The sequence below is a fragment of the Schistocerca gregaria genome, chromosome 1 (assembly GCF_023897955.1).
Source record: "Schistocerca gregaria isolate iqSchGreg1 chromosome 1, iqSchGreg1.2, whole genome shotgun sequence".
NCBI classification, from domain to species: Eukaryota; Metazoa; Arthropoda; class Insecta; order Orthoptera; family Acrididae; genus Schistocerca; species Schistocerca gregaria.
In genome coordinates, this window is record NC_064920.1 from 300,276,072 (window position 1) to 300,297,087 (window position 21,016).

Genomic DNA, 21,016 nt, shown 5'->3' on the forward strand with positions numbered 1-21,016 from the left:
GCACTTTTCTATATACGACATCGCAGCTTAATTCATCTTCCCACTCGCGCATTTCATAGGTTGGTCAGTTTGCTCAGACGGAAACTAGTGTCGCCAGAATCTGATTAAGAGTGCTTCCTGACGCCGTAGCTGCCGAATATACCGCGAGCAGCCGGTGCTGCGCGCATGCTGTTGCATTTCGCCAGAGTCGTACCGCTCTGCATCCAATGTGGGCCTAAATGAGAGCTGGCGGAAGTCGTAAATTTCGCCTCCGCCCTAAATAAGCAGCTATAATATTCTTGGCACCGCACCAAATACACTGAAATCGTCCTTTCGACCCTATTCCTATTGCCGTCTCGCGCTGATTGCAAACTGCAACTCCGCGCTAGCTGTGAGCTACATTCACTTATTTTAGCTCCGTTCTAATCTAGGGTGTGTTGTTTCAGCTGAGGCGGTCCACTTAGCCAATCAACTCTGCCAGTACGGATACTACTTCCCTGTCAGCGACTCCAAAAATTTGATTGTAAAGGACGACAGCTCCCTCTATCGTTTCCAGGTAAGTGGTGCTCATTATTCTAGCTCTCTTCATAACGAGCTACTTTCATTCTTTACCTTGAAAACTTGGAAGTTTTAGTAGCAAATAGATACGACGTAATAATTATAATAGCAATAAAGCCAGACACAACCGTGAAGAAAAAGAAAGTTTGGGTCATTATCTTTGCAATCCCAAGTGAATGACTGGAAACAACTGGAAAACTGTTAGATAGGAAGAATCACGCAAAGTGGCCTCGGTAGTTCTTGGCACGTCGGTAACAGAGCCAAAAGATCTTAGTGTACACTTGAAAACTATTGGCGTTGATAAAATATCCACCTACCAGCTACGAAGTGCTACTTTTCTGGATTTTTGCGGATTGTCCCTCGGTGTGTCAAGCAGTCCTAGGCGCTTTGGAAGTATCCGACTAGTCTTAAAATACCAGGTCCAGCGTAGTGATCTCATGTGCAGTGTTTTCTGTTACAGTGATAATAATAATAATAATAATAACAATAACTTTAAATCACTGTGTCTTTTCCAGGCAGATTCGGTAAATAAAACTACAGGAGCAATTATGATCATTGTCGCGATCACGGACAGTGTCGTATTTCTATAAGGATAGCTGACGTGTACATGGTTTCACTAGTTTCGTCTCACTAGTTCACACACAAACACATTTGCCTCTATGGTAGTGTCAGCATCGAAAATCTCTGCTTCCTTCAAATTATCTACTAGCTGAGCACAAATAAGTTCCTTCACATGGCTCCAGAAGTAAGACTCCAGCTGATTTAAATCACGACTGCGAGTTGGCCGTCAGCATGGTCCAAAACGTCTTATACATCGTCCTGGAAATCGTCTCTTCAAAAATCTTCATAATCTGTGACCAATGTGGTATGGAGCGCCATCGTGGAGAACGTGGTATGCCAACAGAGTGTCCTCTAATAAAGTCGGTGGCAATCTTTCTCCTAAAAAGGTTCGTTAATTGTTACTAGTCAGTCGTGCAGGCAAAACTTAAGGCTCAATAATGGAGTCATTGATTATACCCTTCCATGGATTTACAAAAATTCGGCGCTGAAAATGTATTGCTACTACTTGGCGCGGACTGTGTACACTCCAAGCGTGCATGTTATGGATATCTATGACTTATATTTCGTTTACAAAATCATGTTCAGCACTTTCTAACACTCGGAATTCTCGTCGTGGAAAGAAATCTCGCTCTTCCAAAGCGTTGAAAGTGGTAAGACCGCAGACACTCCTGTTTCAGAGTACGATACAACCACTTCGCTGGCGATACTTCTAGTACTCTAGGTAGGATCCACGTGGTTGCGGTACAAAATTTGTTCCTCGACTTCCAATGTACGTTCTTCGCGTTATGAGCCTCTGTCTTCTACACGGGGCAGTAAAGAGTCAGTACCTCTTAACCTAGGCGCATTAAACACATACTTCTAAGTTGTATTCTGTCATTATTTATTTAACAATAAAATGACAACACATCAAAACAGACAATATGTTTTGCATGCAGAATTAAACGTAAAAAGGTGAAGATAAATACCGCACTATGTTACAAATTAACTGCAAAGTAATCTAATAAAAGTAGAGATTTATGATGATACGAATCTTTGGCAAACTGCAACAAATGTCGATCGTGCAGTAAGTCTTGGCTGTGGGAAGTGTCCTCGATAAATTTGTATAGTTGCCCAGGCAACACATTTCGCCTCGCTATTAATTAAATGAATATTGCGTAGTTCAGCGATAGTAAATCTCTCGTCCATCCTAACGTTTAACGGAGTTGTAATAACCTCTCCACATATAATTCGACGGCTGTCGACGATCGACGTATTACAATGGCTCAATCACGCAGGCCGTAATTGTCTGTGTGTTTGCGTTTCACGTTCAGGATGTCAATACACACCGCGACAAATAACACGAACCGATAGCTTACGTAAATCTTAACTGTTTTGGTAGAGAATGCGGAACACGCACCCCGTAATGTTTTAATACTTGGTACTGAAATCTTCTTGTGTACTTGGCATAATGTTTACACAAGTCACGTCTAAGCCGCCTCCACTGTCTAGAATCTACATTTCCAAAAATATTGGCTCAGATTAACTGTTTTCTTCTGGGACAATCGAAGGAAACGGACTAACATGTTACTAGATATTTTAAATCAATTACTTGTGTTCCACTAACAGCATTTTTTTGGCAGCTTATACAGTTTACATACTGTGTGTTAAGCGCTTAATTGTACCCATTGAATCACAGATAGGTCATTCGATAAAGCCTCACTAGCTACGTTGATAAATTGATAATGAAGGATATGGCTGTCAAACCACACGTTAAGCTTTACAGCAACGAGAACATCATTCCATTCCCATCATGACGACTATTTACAACAGACTGATGACAGCTTCAGATATGAGCGTAGGAAATTCCTAAAAGGAACACTGACGATGCATGACGGTCTCCTTTTCATTTTACAATATGAATGGAGAAGAAATCCTTCTTCATAGGCGTGATCCAAATTATCCTTCCGCTTATTAAGAATGGTGAGCGACTTTGGAAGATGAAATGATGCCGGCCGCGGTGGTGTCGCGGTTCTAGGCGCGCAGTCCGAAACCGTGCGACTGCTACGGTCGCAGGTTCGAATACTGCCTCGGGCATGGATGGGTGTGATGTCCTTAGGTTAGTTAGGTTTAAGTAGTTCTAAGTTCTAGGGGACTAATGACCACAGCAGTTGAGTCCCATAGTGCTTAGAGCCATTTGAACCATTTGAACGAAATGATGTAATTACTGCGAAAAGTGAAACTCATGTAAAGGCATTGCATTCTTATCTCCACAGACCCAGTTCTCAAGTTAAGGGGCTTGAAGTGAAAGCTTGTTTGAAACCATATGCCTATTTTCAAAAGTAAGCGTTTGTTTGTCAAATTGTTCTCTATTGACTTCATTGCGTTTGCCTCACGAAGGTTACACATTTTAATTATCTATCCCCAAAACAGAAATTTGTTTCCCCTTCTTTATAATATCCAAAGCACAGATATCCCCGTCATTCGACGAAAATTGGTTGAGGGTGACAAACAGAAAGTAACATGAGGTCTAATCTGAGAAATGGTTTGGTGGTACAACGAAATCGAGTTTTGCGATGCAGTTACAGGGAATCTTTCAAGAACTATTCAGATACTCGTATTAGGTTCTTTGAAAGAGAAATGTCAGTATCGTTTGAAAACAAAATTACATTTATGATTTCGATTAGCTAACCACCCGCCAGGTTAGCCGAGAGCGCTAATGCTCTGCTTCCTGGACTCGGATAGACGCGCCGGGCACGGATCGTAACAGCCCTGTGGATTAACGACGAGGGCCTGGATGTGGTTTTTAGGCGGTTTTCCACATCCCACTAAGTGAATACCGGGATGGTCCCCACGTCCCGCCTCAGTTACACCACTGGCAGACGTTTGAAAACGTTTGCACTATTTGATGGCTTACACTAAATGCAGACAGCTGGGGTATACTCATTATGTCCTGGGTGGCGACAGGAAGCGCATCTCGCCAACTTCTGACACCAACATTGCCAAGTCCATAGTAACAAGGCCGACCCCGAGTTGAAGTGGAACAAAGGCCCAAGGAAATGATGATGATGATGATTTCGATCAACTAAGCGTCGGGTACTTTCAGCCACAAGGAAAAATCGCCACAACTGGACAGACAGACGCTCTTCAACTGAATGATAAATATATTCAGTCAACTTAACTATCAAAAGGGTTACTACAGTATCACAACATGAAACCACAGATCAACGTGCAAATTTACACTTCCAAAATGACTAAGAGCCTATGATTTTTCGCTCTTGTGCTCAATCACTTCTCCTTCCATATTAGATAGACAAACAGTCATTCCTGCCGCTCAAAACAGCTCTTCTCTGTGTCTAAAGAAAGTTGTCACAAAAGATCCAATCTGAATGCTCATTTCCCCTGCTGAACTATCTTCGTATCACTGTTGCGTCATTTACTACCATTTTCGTGATTAACTGAAGGCATTTGCCGTAACTATCGAGTTCAGCAGATGAGAACTACACTGCATAATTTACCCAACGTTTCTTACTCATCTAAATAATATGGAGTTTACTTTCGGCCGTAGCCTAGTCCTCAAAGACAGGCTGCTCAGGCCATTTCCATCTTTCGTTTACCGCACTTGGGATTATCTCGTTTGCTGTCGACGATCTTCACCCTAGCGAAGGCAGCTATCACTGAAACAACCGGTTTTCTGTTTTATCTGTTTTTTTTTTTTTCACGCCAGTCTAACGCGACTGAAAAAAACGCTCAAAACAATCGGTTTCTGAAACAAACGATTTTCGGTTTTTTATTACAATTATTTCAAGTAATGAACGTAAATCGAACAAAGATTGAAACATTTTGACCACCTCAGTTTCAAAAAAAATTCTTAATTTCTTATCACTAATACAATTTCGTTCGTCTCTTTATTATCCCATCTAATGGGATGAAGCGTTGAATTTCATTGTTACGTCGCTTCCAGACTAGGGTCGGTATAATTCTGATATACAACGGATGTCCGGCGGCGACAGCGAGAAACTACCCTGTATACCAGAAGGGACCATCTTGCACACTGCACGTGACGCATACCATTTAATATCTCATGGTGACAAGAACATTACTGTCTCAGCGATGTTGCTTCACTTCTTATGCCGTGTGTTTCTTGTTCGTTTCTGTCGGTATTGTTATTAAAAAAAAGAACTGACAGCTTTTCGCATTTGCTAAAGAAACGCATTATTTCAAGGCAATGCAAATTTTACGAATAAAAATTATGTTATTGATAAAAAAAAGATTTATTTAATAACAAAAAAATTAGCACCTCTGCTATGGCTAACCGAAATTCCGATTTTTTTACACGGTTATTAGGAAAAAGAAAAAATATCTCTTATAACCGAAAACAAACAAACACCTGGAAACCTCGGCCATTCAGAACTAAAATCTCTAGCTCACGCTCGCATCGGGAGCGTTTCAAGTATGACAGCGAGTGCCGATTGTAGTGACCAAAGTATACCATGGCGCTACTCTACGTTTTTTTCTACACATGAGAGCAATACATAAAATTATCTATTTGGATTTGTAGCCAATTTGTGGTGGATAAGACTTCTAATCACGCTAACAATAGATTAACTAAAAACGACTTTTTCAAAAATAAATTAACCAGATTACAGTCACATGAATGCTACAATAGTAGTAATAGTGAGTTTTCAGGTGTTCAGCCGAGTTGTTGTTTCCATATTCTGCACAACATTCCGACGAGCGACTTAGCCGTCTTCAAGTGCTGCGAGATTTACTATATTTGTACTAGCTGCCTGGACTCCAACTGCGCCCTTTGATGATCTTTTGTTTTACGAAACACGCTCCGTGAAACGACAACTCCGTCAGCGTTTTCCTAGTCTGATGGACGTGATTGTAAGCGAGATTTTAATCAACGGAGTGACGGGCCCCAATTGTTATTTAAAAAATTGGAATCTACATCCTTGCTTATTAGGTTTTCTGACTTCTTTATTTCGATAAACTACTTAATTATATTGTCCCGGAAAATTTCCACTGTGATCCTGGTCTCGTGACAATTCATTTCAAGATTACATTCTAGGCGGTACTCGGCGGCAGATGATTTGCTTGTTTGTTCTAGACGGATGCGTCGCTGATATTCCTTGCACCTCTGCACGACTGTTCTGATAGTCTGCCCAACGTAGGACATGGCACATTCGCATGGATGTGATTTTCAGCGAGATTTTAATAAACCGAGTGCCGGGCCCCAATTGTTGTTTAAAAAATTGGAATCTCCATCCTTGCTTATTAGGTTTTCTGACTCCTTTATTTCGATAAACTATTTAATTATGCTGTCCCAGAACAGTGGCGTTGTCACCGTGACATGTGGCTCTTCCTATTTCATTTCATGATCACATTCGAGGCGGTTCTCGTCGCAGCTCATCTGCTTGTTTGTTTTTGATGAGTGAGTCACTAATGTTCCTTCCATCTTTCCTCGACTGTTCTGATAGTCTTCGCAGCGTAAGACATGGCACGTTCGCATGGAATGCGATACACACCCAGCTTCGGAGACTTGGACCTTCTTTAACATTACCGGCAATACTTTTTATATTAGTTGAAGCGAGCTAAATACACTAGATGCGATATTTCCGAAGGAGTCTACCGATCTTTCCGGTTTTTGGGCCAGCATAAGGCAGATATAAGAGATTTTTGTGTTATCTTCCTCGGTTTCAGTCTGGAGTGTTCGAGCTCTGTGGTAGAGAATTCCTGGAACGTTTAAACTCTATCCATCGTAATAAAAGTCACCATGGAGCTGGAAAAAGAAGGCTAACTACCGTTTCTCAATGTGTTAGTTGAGAGAATTCCGGACAGGTCCCTGAATGACAGTGTATATAGAAAACCTGCACCCACTGACTGTCTCCATAACTCGAGCCATCACGATCCATCACAAAGAAATTTTGTACTAAAGCCTCTGCCCCATAGAGCTCGGACACTTTTAGACAAGGACAGCTTCGACAGAGAATTAGAACACCTACGATTGGAGTTCGGAAGGAATGGGTGCTCAAAGCTTCAAATTGAATGGTCGATAGAGCCAAAATCGAAAATGTCAGAGAAAGAGGCTGAGACTGAAACCGAGGAAAATAAGTCAAAAATAGCTTATCTGCCTTATATTGACTCAATATCCGAAAAGATTGGTAGACTCCTAAGGAAACAAGGCATCTAGTGTATTTCGCTCGTTTCAACTGAGATAAAAAGTATTCCTTGTAATTTTAAAGACGATCGAAGTCTCCGAAGCTGGTTGTGTATCGCATTCCATGCGAATGTGCCATGTCCTACGTTGGGCAGAGTATCAGAACAGTCGTGGAGAGGTGCAAGGAATATCAGCGACGCACCTGTCTAGAACAAGCAAGCAAATCATGCGCCGCCGAGTATGAAATGAATTGTCATGAGACCAGTATCACGGTGGAAATTTTCCGGGACAATATAATTAAGTAGTTTATCGAAATAAAGAAGTCAGAAAACCTAATAAGCAAGGATGGAGATTCCAATTTCTTAAATAACAATTGGGGCCCGTCACTCCACTGATTAAAATCTCGCTTACAATCACGTCCATCAGACTTGGAAAACGTTCAGGGAGCAGTTGTTTCACGGAGCGTGCTCCGTAAAACAAAAGATCATCAAAGGGTGCAGTTGGAGTCCAGGCAGCTAGTACAGATAATAGTAGAACTCGCAGTACCTGAAGAAGACGGCTGGTTTGCTCGTTGGATTGTTGTGCAGAATATAAATCAACGATTCAGCTATAAATCAGTCACGGCGAGAAAACTTGAGCGACCATACCATAACACTGTTTAAATCATGCTAGTCACTATAAGTAAATGTTGGTATCGTTCTTATTTATATCCATTCATATAATTTTACGCATAAAAGAGCTCTTTAAAGAGAAAAGATTCCTTTGCTGTAGAAGTTCAGATGCTGCACACGGTCAAAATCTTATTATCGATCGTAAGCACGGGAAGCTAATATTAATGTCTGGCTTGTACACTAAGCTGACAAAAGTCATGGGATGCCTCCAAATATTGCGTCGCTTCTTCTTTTACCCGGTGCAGTGCAGCAGATAGACCTGGCATGGACTCAACAAGTCGCTGGAAGTCCCTTGCCGGAATTCTGAGCCGTGCTGTATCTGTAGACATCCATACTTGCGAAGGTGTTGCCGGTGCAGGATTTTGTGCACGAACTGACCTCTCGATTATGTTTCATAAATGTTCAATGGGATTCCTGTCGGTCGATCTGGGTGGTCAAATCATTCGCTCGAACTGTCCAGAATGTTCCTAAAACCAGTCGCGAACAACTGATGCCCAGTGACTTGGCGCAATGTCATCCACAAATCATCCATCGTTGTTTCGGAACATGAAGTTCATGAATGGCTGCAAATGGTCTCTGTTATGGAACCACCACTATTTTGCACAGTGCCTTGTTAACAACCTGTGCCGTTGCCTCCGCGGGGCTTGTACCACACTCGACCGCTACCATCAGCTGATACCAACTGGAATCGGAACTCATCTGACCAGACCACGGTTTTCCAGTCGTTTAGGGTCCAACCAATATGGTCACGAGCCCATGAGAGGCGCTGCAGGCGATGTCGTGCTGACAGCAATGGCACTCGCGTCAGTCGTGTGCTGCTATGGCCCATTGACGCCACACTGTCTTACCGGAGACGTTCGTCGTACGTTCCACATTGATTTCAGCTGTTATTTCACGTAGTCTTGCTTGGCTTTCAGCACTGACAATTCTTCACAAACGCTGCTGACTTCGGTCGTTAAACGAAGATCGTAGTTCCCTGCGCTGTCCGTGATGAGAGTTAATGCCTGAAATCAGGTATTCCCAGTACACTCTTGACACTGTAGATCCTGGAACATTTAATTCCCTAACTATTTTCCAAGAGAAATGTCGCATGCCTCTATCTCCAACAACCATTCCGAGTTCAAAGTGTTTTAATTTCAGTCGTGCTGCCATAATCACGTCTGAATCCTTTGCACATGAATCATCTGAGTACAAATGACATCTCTGCCAAGACAGTGACCTTTTCTACCTTGTGTATGAAATACGATCGCCATCCGTATATGGGCATATCGCTATCCAATAACGTCTCGCAGCCCAGTGTGAATCACTAACGATTTTCGCCAACGAAAAGATTTTCTATTTACAGTACCATATTTGAGTAGTAACTAAATCTTCTTCTCAAGTAGTAAAGACCGAGCATTATGAAAAGCAGACATTTACGGAATAAACCCTTTCCTTATGACCAAACTATGGAAAAAACTCACCGAAGTTATTCCTCCTGAGTCAGAGAGAACTCGCGCCAGTTGTGGTTGTTTGCTAACAAGATTCATTTATAAATCCTAAAGAAATTTAATTAACTCTGTTTGCTTTTGCCTTACCGAATGTTGTTCATTAATTTATGACTGACTGCGTGTTATATTATTTTTCGTAATTTCAGAATTAATTATGAGTTTCTAATTACTCTGACTTTACATGATAATTCACTCTTTTTGTGTCTCTGACATTTATAGTTATTACGACTGTCTCATAGCCCCTTCTTTTCTAAGGGGTCCGAAATACACTCTTATTTTTTTTATTTTTGCGTAGTACTATGCCTAACTAGAAGATAGAGGTGAAACTTATATTTTAATTCTGAATTGCGCGTTCAAATTTGTTTTTCTTTTAAAGTGTACGTTCACTACCTTCGAGCTCCACTCTGTTCGCCGTATCTGATAAAAATTTCACTAACAAGTCTCATCCACTTCAAACGTTGTCTGTCTTAGAATACTCATCACGACAAATGTATTACAGCAGTTTCTCGATAATCGAAACAGCGCTTTCTTTAAGTTGGCAATAACGCTGGCTTCATTTGCTATTAATGATGTCACGCAACAACTCTACAACTATCCAATGAACAGTTTAGTAGGCTCCGTTTCACTGTCACTTTGCGATTGAGTCTTTCTCAGCACTTAATTCAAACTATCTGTAACACATCAAACATGAAAAAAGAAACAGTAAAATGTTTCACTGGATAATATTCTGCCATTGGAGAGCTGCCTCAAACCGGATAATGACCGGAAATACTACCGATCAAAAGCTGTTCCCTCTCAAACATCTACACAGTTCGTTCGGGTCATTGTTGATTCAAAGATCAGCTACTGACCACTCTGATTTTGTCCATCAATGATTCCTTTACCTGCATTTTCTCATACTTCGAAAATACAATCAATTACAGTTTATGTGAAACGTTGCGGTACGACATTTTCTGTAGTGGCTCGTGCTGAAGAAGTCGAGAGCAGTTACGTGCGACCCATTGCAGTGCTCTTTCGATATCAGTACAAGCCGACACAAGGCTGCCGTCCATTGGCTCCTACCGAGCGAGCTGGCGCAGTGGTAGCGCATTGGACTCGCATTCCGGAGGATGACTGTTCGAACACGCTGCCGGCCATCCTGACTTCCGTGATTTCACTAAATTTCTTCAGGCAAATGCCGGGATGGTTCCTTTGAAAGGGCACAGCCGACTTCCTTCCCCATTCTTCCCTAATCCGATGCGACCGATGACCTCGCTCTTTGGTCCCCTGCCCCCGTTTCAACCAACCAACCCTCTCGCTCCGAAGAAATGATTATGTAAATTTCACATATTCGGTGTTTTTTGCATTTTCCGTGTGGGCAGATGTAAACGTGCCAGCTTAGTATGGTGATGTTAATTTCAGTCGTATTTTCACCTGTGTATCTCTCGTTGCTGCGGCTGCCTCCAAACCTGTGCTTACCTTTGACAGCGAGTTTAGCAAAATCAATACGCGTTCGTAATTACAGTAGATGTGTCTCGTGTTATTGTAGCACATCACGATACATACGCTTCTCCGCTTTAATCTTCGTTCGCTCTACATGTTGTCAAAGTCCATTTGCGTTAAGCTAATTAATAACCCATTTTCACAAACATTTTCGTTCGCAAAGCTCGCCAGAGGTTCCCTTCATAACTGAATTGAGGGGTGGTAGTGTGAGGCAAGGTTACGCTCTCTTTGGGTCTTACGTTACTCGTTCGTGTTTACAAAAAACATCAAAATCATCATACGTAATCTCTCCATTACCACTTACGATGTCGCTTCCAAATTGAAATGTCAATCAAATTAATATTCCGCTGCAATCTGTTGTCATAAACTACAGTAGTAAGACCTAACTTCACTATAAATGAACTCCGACAAATATTAAAAATGCTGCTCTTGCTAACTGTATCGCGAACGAATTGCGTTTACTTTTCCATACATTTTTCACAGTTGGGTAAAACCTTTTTACCTCATAGTAGATTCAAATATTTCAGGACATTATTTTTTTTTCTTTTAAAACAAATCAGAACTTTTCACAGAAACTTTGCGCACTTCGTGAAAATTTTATGTCAGTCTCCTCGTACAACGTGATCCACGTAACGTAAGTAATGATTACTAGTGGTATTCATTATATTGACTCACGGTATGATATAGAATTACTTTACACAATTCTCCTTTTTTCCGAAAATCGTCGCAGCCGGGAGTCGACGTGCAAGCCATCATCTTCTTCCCCATTTCCGTCGAGCGAATTGTGAAATTGACCAGAAACTATTACGGCTCACTGTGTGGGTGGAAACTGCCGCGTCGCCGTCGATTCTTCCTGAGTCGCTCATGTAACGTAGGGAAACAAACATCGTTTTTAGACACCGGATAAACAAACACGTTACAGTCCACAAACAAGAAAATATTTAACAGCTACACTTACCTGTTCAGATCCACTTATCCATTGCGCTGACCAAGAAAGCTATTGAGGAACCTTCTTGTCCCACTACAAGCTGGAATGTGGCCAGGAAAGTAGTTTTGGTAGGAACTGATCAACAGATAGAGCGGATTGTGATCCTTTGACCACAAGAAGCTTGTTTTCTCGCAACAATTTAAGTGACTTAGCATGATAAACTAACCTATTGAATCGACTCCAGATCAAAAGCTCAACTCCTCTGAAAACCAATTCTTCACTAGAGCCATAACTACGAAAAGACAATGGAAGATCGTTTTTAACACTTAACAACAGTAACATTTTAGGTTGTGAACGTCTGTGATCCAGCTAGCGACTAGCTTTGATGCTGGGGACGTCCATTAACATCTAGAGCACGTACACACAACTTCGTGTCGACAATCCCAAAGCTTGTCACTTACTCGTATTTCCCTACTGCGTTATCATAAAATTTCACGCACTGAACCACAATATACGAAAAAGGATAAGTTTCCAATAAACGATAACAACAAATTCAATTATTAATCCACATAAAGGCTACCTGTATATTTCAAAGCAAGCACGTAGCAGACAGTTTTGTTTTTATGCATCAGTCTTGTGGTGGTTTGACGCGGCTTGACACGAATTCCTCTGCTGTGCAAACCTCTTCATCTCAGAGTGGCACTTGCAATTGTAACCTGTGTGCATTTGTTGGATGTGTTCCAATCTCTGTTTTCCTCTACAGCCACAGTTTTTTTCCCCTCTAATGTCCTATAACCCTGTCCCTTCTCCTTGTCAGAGTTTTCCATATTTTCCGTATGTTCCTTTCCGGTTCTGCGCAGAACCTCCTCATTCCTTACCTTATCAGTTTACCTAATTTTCAACATTTCTCTGTAGCAGCACATCCCAAATGCTTCGATTCTCTTCTGTTCCGCTTTTCCCTCAGTCCAGGTTTCACTACCATACAATATTGTGCTGCAAACATACATTCCCAGAAATTTGTTCCTCAAATTAATGGCTATGTTTCATACTATTAGACTTCTCTTGGCCTAATCAGACAAAAACCGGAGTGATAGTTTCCCACCTCAACAACCGCTTAGCAAACCAGCCGCTAGAAGTCACCTTCTGTACAAAGCAGTTAAGAACAACCCTCACCTTAAGTATCTCGAAAACAGACTCGATTGTTCGCTGTCATTCACAACTCACCTCATGTAATTTGCAGAAAAGTTAAATAACAGAACAAATTTATCCGGGAACTGGGTGGAACTTTTGGTGGTTCTCACGATACTCTCTGTACAGCGGCCATGTCTCTTGTACAATTTGTGGCTGGATTTTACGCACTAGTTTGGTACAAGAGTGTGCATGTCAGTAATATGGATGATGATTTAGGATATGCCATGAGCATCATTCCTTGAATGTACCTTGTTTTATATTGTTGTTTCATCGAATGTTGCAGTGCGAAACTACAATGGCGTCCAAAATTAAAGCAGCACACGGAAATTTCGCATGGTTACGTTTATTTTGCCACACAACAGTATAAACAGGTGACAGTAAAATAGAAACAACGTAAAGGATACAACACGTAATCAACTGCAACACACGTGATAGCAGACAAAAATTTTCTTCATTTTTTCCAACTTAACGGATTTGTTCGCACAATCTGACAACTGCTTAATGTGCTCAGTATGGGGTGTGACCACCTCTGACACCAATAGATGCCTGACAGCGACGGGACATGTTGTGAATGATGTCATCAATCTCATGTTGAGGCAACAACGCCCATTCTTCCTGCAGAGCAGCTCACAAGTTTTGGAGAGTGGTTGGTGGATGCTGGTGTAATGCAACCCTAGCGCATTCCAGCCATGCTCTGTGGGACTCAAATAGAGAGTGCGAGTAGGCGACGCCATGCGTCAATATCTTCCTTTAACAAAAAAGCATCGAACAACCGGGCTCTATAATGTCGAACATTATCCTCCATCGATACGAAGTATGGGCCCACAGCACCTCTAACAACCGCGCATGAAATCCGAAGATCTCCTCACGGTACCTGATGACAGTTAAATCTTGCAGATTCACCCGTACAATTTCATGAAGAGATGTTCGAGAGATAAACATAATCCCTGGCCACACCATTTGCAATTCTTCTGTTTTAATCTACAATTCATACCCAATAGATTGTGGTCAGATTTGCCTAAAATAATAATTGCATAAAGGCAGTAAATCTTCACATAAAATATTCTTCCCAGGATAAGGACATAACTTTTATGAGCGTATTGCGAACGTAACTGATTTTCAGATGTCCACACTAGGACATATTATACTAAACGAAGGATTGTAACAAACCGAACACACTGAGCTTATTGTAAGATATTTTAAAAGTGCTACAGGTGAAGTTAAGATAGCACGTAATTTAGCTTAATCCGAAGGGCTTTTGACATCCTGGTGTAATTAAAGGTGAAAAATGGGTCAACCTTGGCACCTCACAGCCAAAACTGCATTGCAAAACAGTTTTTAAAAGTGTAAATGCTCCAAGAATGCTAAAATCTTCTGTATATCGGGAAAGTAATGACTTTTTTCAGGACCTGTACACTATTACCTATGTCAAATATTCAGATAAGGGTAAAAAGTATCTACATTATGCAAAATTATTGGTCTTCTGGTGAGTTTAGATATTGATCTGAAAGCGAAGAGACTAAGATTTATGTTCGGATACATTCTGTTGCATCAGGAGAAGACTTTGGTCAAATAGATCATTCCGATGGGACAAGCCGAGTCGCAAGGGTTTCCTCGTCCTGTGTCTAATTCACCACATGATCATACAAACTGTCAACAGATGTCGTTACGATCGTGTTCTGCACAGACGATGGTATTATGATCAACGGACAGCCACGCCAACGATGAGGTCAGGGCACCTATCGAACGCAGTAGTGTTTGCCGAGTAGTCTGACATCCACAGTCGCTGTGTACACAGTCACAGACAGTGCGGTATGGCATATAAACCCTCTGCTGTGGAGAGCTATAGGAAGAATGAAGGCGGGAGAGTTGGAAACTGATGTGGCCCGATGGCTTAATTTTTCATTCTGTTGTTTCTCGGATGAGGCGACGGATTGTGGAGACGGAAACTTTATCCCGGAGACGAGGACAGGGCCGACCGCGTGTGACATCAGAAAGAGAGGACCATTATTTGGCTGTAAGGACACGACGGTACTGCCGTAGTACTGCATTGCAACTCGCATCTGACCTGGCAGCATCCCCTGGACGTGTTGTACCGAGGCGAACGGTGTACAGAAGGCTTCGGTAGAGCTGCATTTATTGTTGGAGACCTGCTGTCTGTTTACCTCTGGCGTGTCTTGACAGAAGGAAACGTCTAAAGTGGAGACTTCAGCATGCCACCTGGCCGGTCGGACAGTGAGCCAATGTTCTTTTCACAAATATATGCATCACTACAGATATTCGGATTTAGGTTATGACATGTTCAATATGCCTGCCACCACTGGCGAAATTCTGCATGACACGCTGAAGTGTCGGAACATCGATATTTCCAATGACGTCCTGAATGGCTGTTTTCAACTCCGCAATGGTTTTGGTGTTATTGCTGTACACCTTGTCTCACAAAATGGAGTCTCATGTGTTGAGAACCGGAGAATATGGCGGCCAGTTGAGGCCCATGCCAGTCGCCCCCGGGCACCCCAGAGCCAGAATGCGGTCCCCAGCGTGCTCCTCCAGGACAGCAAACACTCTCCTGCTTCGATGGAGTCGAGTTCGTCTTGCGTGAACCGCATCTTGTCGAAATCAGGGTCACTCTGGATAATGGGGACGAAATCATCTTACAAAACCTTCACGTACCGTTCGGTAGTCACAGTGTCGTCAACACATATCGCACCAACTAGTCCGTGACTAGACATTGTACACCAGACAGTTACCCGTTGAGTGTGAAGAGACTTCTGGATCGCAGAATGCGGATTCTCAGTCACTTATTGATGAACCCACCCGAATGAAAGCAGCGCACGTCGCTAAACCAAACGATGCGCATACTAATTCCTATCGTGTCCCTCGGCCAACCGTGCGGTTTGGACGTCATAACGGAAACCGTTCAGAAATTATAACGACTTAATTTCATATAGTACAATAACTGTCACCTTGCATGTAGACTACATACGTGAAACACAATGACTGTGTTGAAAATAAACATTTTTATTTTCAAGCTTTTGGTCACCCTAATGTCACCGTATCTGTTTAGATTTCCTCGAAAGTCGTAATCAAGTGATATGTTTAAAAAGAAAGAAGAAAGATGTTAGTACAACGCTAAGGAAGTACATTACGAGCTCATACTAACTTCTATACGCAACTGGCACGCTCTTGAATCCGTTACATAGTCATTTTTCTAAAGGATTTTCGCAACAGTACACATCTTAAATCGCTCATTAAGACTAAAAATATTCACATTATTAAACTGGCTGTAATATATGTATGAACATCTCAAAATAATATAAATAACACGACCGCTGCTGTAAGCTCACTTATTTTCTTGCGGCTCTTAAATCATAAATAATTAAATAAACTGTTTCAAACAGAAATAATTACACATGCATATGCTCACTTAAGAGTAGTTCGATTTTTAAACGTAGCTGTACTGAATGCCTTCTGCGACAGTACGTCAGTCCGCTTTTTAACTTATTCCGCTTGTTAGTGATTAAACGCCACATTCACGGTAAAGAGCTTACACTACTTCGTTGTGCGGTGATCCCGATGTTGTGAATGAAGTTGAAGTTTTGTGAAATCATTACTCAGATTGTTGTTGGTGTGCGGCTAGCCACGTGTTGTCTGTTGCAGACCCCGTACTATTGGCCCTGGCAACACCGCATGCCGGACAACGTGGAGTACGCCATCTACCTGGCCAAACGCACACTACGCAACAAGCAGCGCCACGGACTCGAAGACTACGAGCTGGTAAGTGCCTGCCTTCGATTCAACCCTCCTAAAACCATTAGCGAAAAGGGGTCGACACTTTTACTAATACAATTTCATAATTTTGTTCTTGTGGCTTTCAGTCCAGAGACTGGTTTGATGCAGTTCTCCATGCTATTCTATCTTGTGCAAGCTTCTTCATCGCCAAGTAACTACTGCAACCTACATCCTTTTGAATTTGCTTAGTATATACCCTCCACGCTTCCCTCCAATACTAAATTGGTGATTCCCTGATGCCTCAGAACATGTCCTACCAACCGACCCCTTCTTCTAGTCAAGTTGTGCCACAAATTTCTCTTCTCCCCAATTCTGTTCAGTACATCCGCATTAGTTATACATCCTCATTAGTTACGTGATCTACCCATCTAATCTTCAGCATTCTTCTGTAGCATCACATTTCTAAAGCTTCTATACTCTTCTGGTCTAAACTGTTTATCGTTCATGTTTCACTTCCATACATGGCTACACCCCACACAAATACTTTCAGAAAAGACTTCCTGACACCTAAATCTATACTTGATGTTAACAAATTTATCTTCCACGGAAACGCTTTCCTTTCCATTGTCAGCCTACGATTTCATAATACGTTTCACAAAAATATTCTGAAATATCTCATATTTTGTTGTGCTACACAGACCACTTCCGTGCATATGTGAGAAAACAAAGTATCTCGTCAGAAAGAGAGTGATTCCCAGCTTTGACGTAATTACCCATCTGAGGGATTCCGACATGTTCACAAAATTAAATAATGCTTAAAAGATCATTACTATTATCACTGTTGACTACAATACCTAAGTTGCCCGTGGTTTTTTTTTTTAAATATCGGCATTAAAGTGTGGCATAATGTGATGGAAGCGTAGCGAATGTATGAGCAACATCACCATCATGTAGTCTACTGCTTGCAAACATACTTCGTAACATTCGTGTATTACATTGAGACTGAGACTGAGCGCTTTACATAGCCTTCAAAATGGCATCTGTAACAGATGTGTGTTCCAAGCAGAGAACTGTCACTGAATTTCTTTTGAAGGAAAACCAGAACATAGTAGATATTCATAGGCGTTTACAGAATATGTATGGAGACTTGCCAGTCAACAAAAGCACGGTGAGTCGTTAGGTGAGGTGTCTTCCATCATGGAAACAAGGTCGCGCAAACCTCCCCGATCTCCAGCATGCAGATTTATCCACACAGCTATGACTCTTGCAATGCTGCAACGTGCGGACACCGTCATTCAAGGTGTTCAACGGATCGCAGTCAGATAACTGGCTGCTCAGTTGGACGTGTCTGTTTGTAGTGCTGGCTCACTCGTCCACCAGATGGAGTACTCAAAGTTCTGTGTCCACTGCGTTCATCGCCGCCTAACGGAAGATGATGATAAAGAGTTCGTGCTTTCAAAATAAAAAAAACATGTGGCCCTCAACTATGTACCCTCAGACTAAGAGTTGAAATATTAAAGGTTTTGGCTGGTTTCGTTGTCTAGGGGCTGGGATATGTAGCTGCTGCATTACAGGCCAAATACACCTCAGTCTACAGTATACAATATAAATATACACATGAATCGAATGGGCAAAGGTTCCTGTCACTTGGCAATTGCGAATTTTGAACGTAACATAGAGAGTTCTAAATGAAAGATTGCAATTAAACAAAATCTGAAGGTACTATTTTTAACGATTTTAAATGATGAGTACGATAGCACAAGTACCTTTAAGAATGCCGTTTATTACTACTAAACACTTATTGGTGTCGATGGTCCAGCAATTAAATAAAGTTGAATAACAGGGAAACAATAGGTTCCAACTTCACGTAATTAGTTACGAACAACAAGATAGTTCGCGAGATATTCACTTCTAAACGCATACTACGTCTTCACTGCAGAAGCCACGGAAATCTGACAAGTGCAAAAGTCGCGCACTACGAAATATTTCTATCTCCCGCTATCCCGAGCAAACTGCACCACTCTCCAAGTATTTCCCGTGACTGTGCGTCGTGCCTCCCTGTCCAGCACTCTCCGTGCCCTGTGCGACCGTCCGTCACGCCATCCTGTTCAGTACTCCTCGCATCCCGTGTGGAAACGATGCTCTTCCCCCACATCCATACAGTCCCTCCATTGACGTCGGTTGTCGCCTACAGCAGTAACGGGCGCTGTGATTGGCTAGAGCGCTCGCGACAAGTCTCCAAGCCAATGCACACTTACAAACATATTGAAACTCATACAAAATACTGGATTTACATTTAAATAAGTTGAAATTAAATAAATATTCTATAGCTGCACGATAAACACGCTCTAACAACATTATTAAATACATAAACAAATCAAATAAACATATATCAAAGGAATAGAAACAAAGTATCCAGAATGAGATTTTCACTCTGCAGCGGAGTGTGCGCTGATATGAAACTTCCTGGCAGATTAAAACTGTGTGCCCGACCGAGACTCGAACTCGGGACCTTTGCCTTTCGTGGACAAGTGCTCTTGGTAGAGCACTTGCCCGCGAAAGGCAAAGGTCCCGAGTTCGAGTCTCGGTCGAGCACACAGTTTTAATCTGCCAGGAAGTTTCAGAAACAAAGTAGATCAGTAGCGTAATGTCTATGTGCTTCCTAAAACACAGTAATTAGTTGACCAATCTCTTCATGAATAGTATATATCGGTTATAAACAAAGACAGAGACGTATAAATATATTTACAAGCATCCTACTACCGTTTTTTCGTGTAGCTGTGGAGTACTTATGGCCTGACGCGATCAATAGTAATCCGCCACTTTGACCTCCAATAACTCATGTACTATTCAAGTTACACGCCTGTACTTCATACCAATTTAGGTTTACACTAGTAGCTTTCTAAAGACATATCGATCGACAAAATCGGACGAACCGTTTAGATTTTGGAAATTCGTTGCTCGGTTTTACTTGTATAATTTACAATCAGATATTGAACCTTAAACTAATAAAGATATTGGAAATCTGATTGCACCATCACAATCATCGTGCAAATAATGGTAGTGTACATGTTTCTTTTTTAGGTATCATGATTCCCCTGGCTGTTATTAATTTCTACATGAACTGTGAAATGTTTGCCATCATGGTTACACAAAGTCCGCCACCTTTGGCACCCCCAGCATACAAATCTCCTTCATTTATACAAAGCACAGTCCACAACACAGCGTCAACATGGAATTCCCAGCGACGCGGTCGGCATGAAACCACCTGCTGGGGATGTCCCTCTTGCTCCGGCTAACGTTCGGCACCACACAGTTGCCTACGAGCCCCGGCTTGCCGAGCGGCCCGTGCGGCCACACCAACTCCCAACATACACTCCTGGAAATTGAAATAAGAACACCGTGAATTCATTGTCCCAGGAAGGGGAAACTTTGTTGACACATTCCTGGGGTCAGATACATCACATGATCACACTGACAGAACCACAGGCACATAGACACAGGCAACAGAGCATGCACAATGTCGCAACTAGTACAGTGTATATCCACCTTTCACAGCAATGCAGGCTGCTATTCTCCCATGGAGACGATCGTAGAGATGCTGGATGTAGTCCTGTGGAACGGCTTGCCATGCCATTTCCACCTGGCGCCTCAGTTGGACCAGCGTTCGTGCTGGACGTGCAGACCGCGTGAGACGACGCTTCATCCAGTTCCAAACATGCTCAATGGGGGACAGATCCGGAGATCTTGCTGGCCAGGGTAGTTGACTTACACCTTCTAGAGCACGTTGGGTGGCACGGGATACATGCGGACGTGCATTGTCCTGTTGGAACAGCAAGTTCCCTTGCCGGTCTAGGAATGGTAGAACGATGGGTTCGATGACGGTTTGGATGTACCGTGCACTATTCAGTGTCCCCTCGACGATCACCAGATGTGTACGGCCAGTGTAGGAGATCGCTCCCCACACCATGATGCCGGGTGTTGGCCCTGTGTGCCTCGGTCATATGCAGTCCGGATTGTGGCGCTCACCTGCACGGCGCCAAACACGCATACGACCATCATTGGCACCAAGGCAGAAGCGACTCTCATCGCTGAAGACGACACGTCTCCATTCGTCCCTCCATTCACGCCTGTCGCGACACCACTGGAGGCGGGCTGCACGATGTTGGGCCGTGAGCGGAAGACGGCCTAACGGTGTGTTGGACCGTAGCCCAGCTTCATGGAGACGGTTGCGAATGGTCCTCGCCGATACCCCAGGAGCAACAGTGTCCCTAATTTGCTGGGA

At 42.5% G+C, this 21,016-nt stretch overlaps 1 protein-coding gene across 1 annotated transcript in view; it reads left to right on the plus strand.

Annotated features, from left to right (window-relative positions):
* LOC126341885 (regulator of G-protein signaling 11) overlaps window positions 1-21,016 on the plus strand; it is a 1,532,239-nt gene that overhangs the window by 1,336,460 nt on the left and 174,763 nt on the right. The window contains exons 6-7 of the mRNA XM_050001809.1: window positions 426-535; window positions 16,660-16,776. Of these exons, the coding sequence (XP_049857766.1) occupies window positions 426-535; window positions 16,660-16,776 (227 nt within the window). The remainder of the gene's footprint in view (window positions 1-425; window positions 536-16,659; window positions 16,777-21,016) is intronic.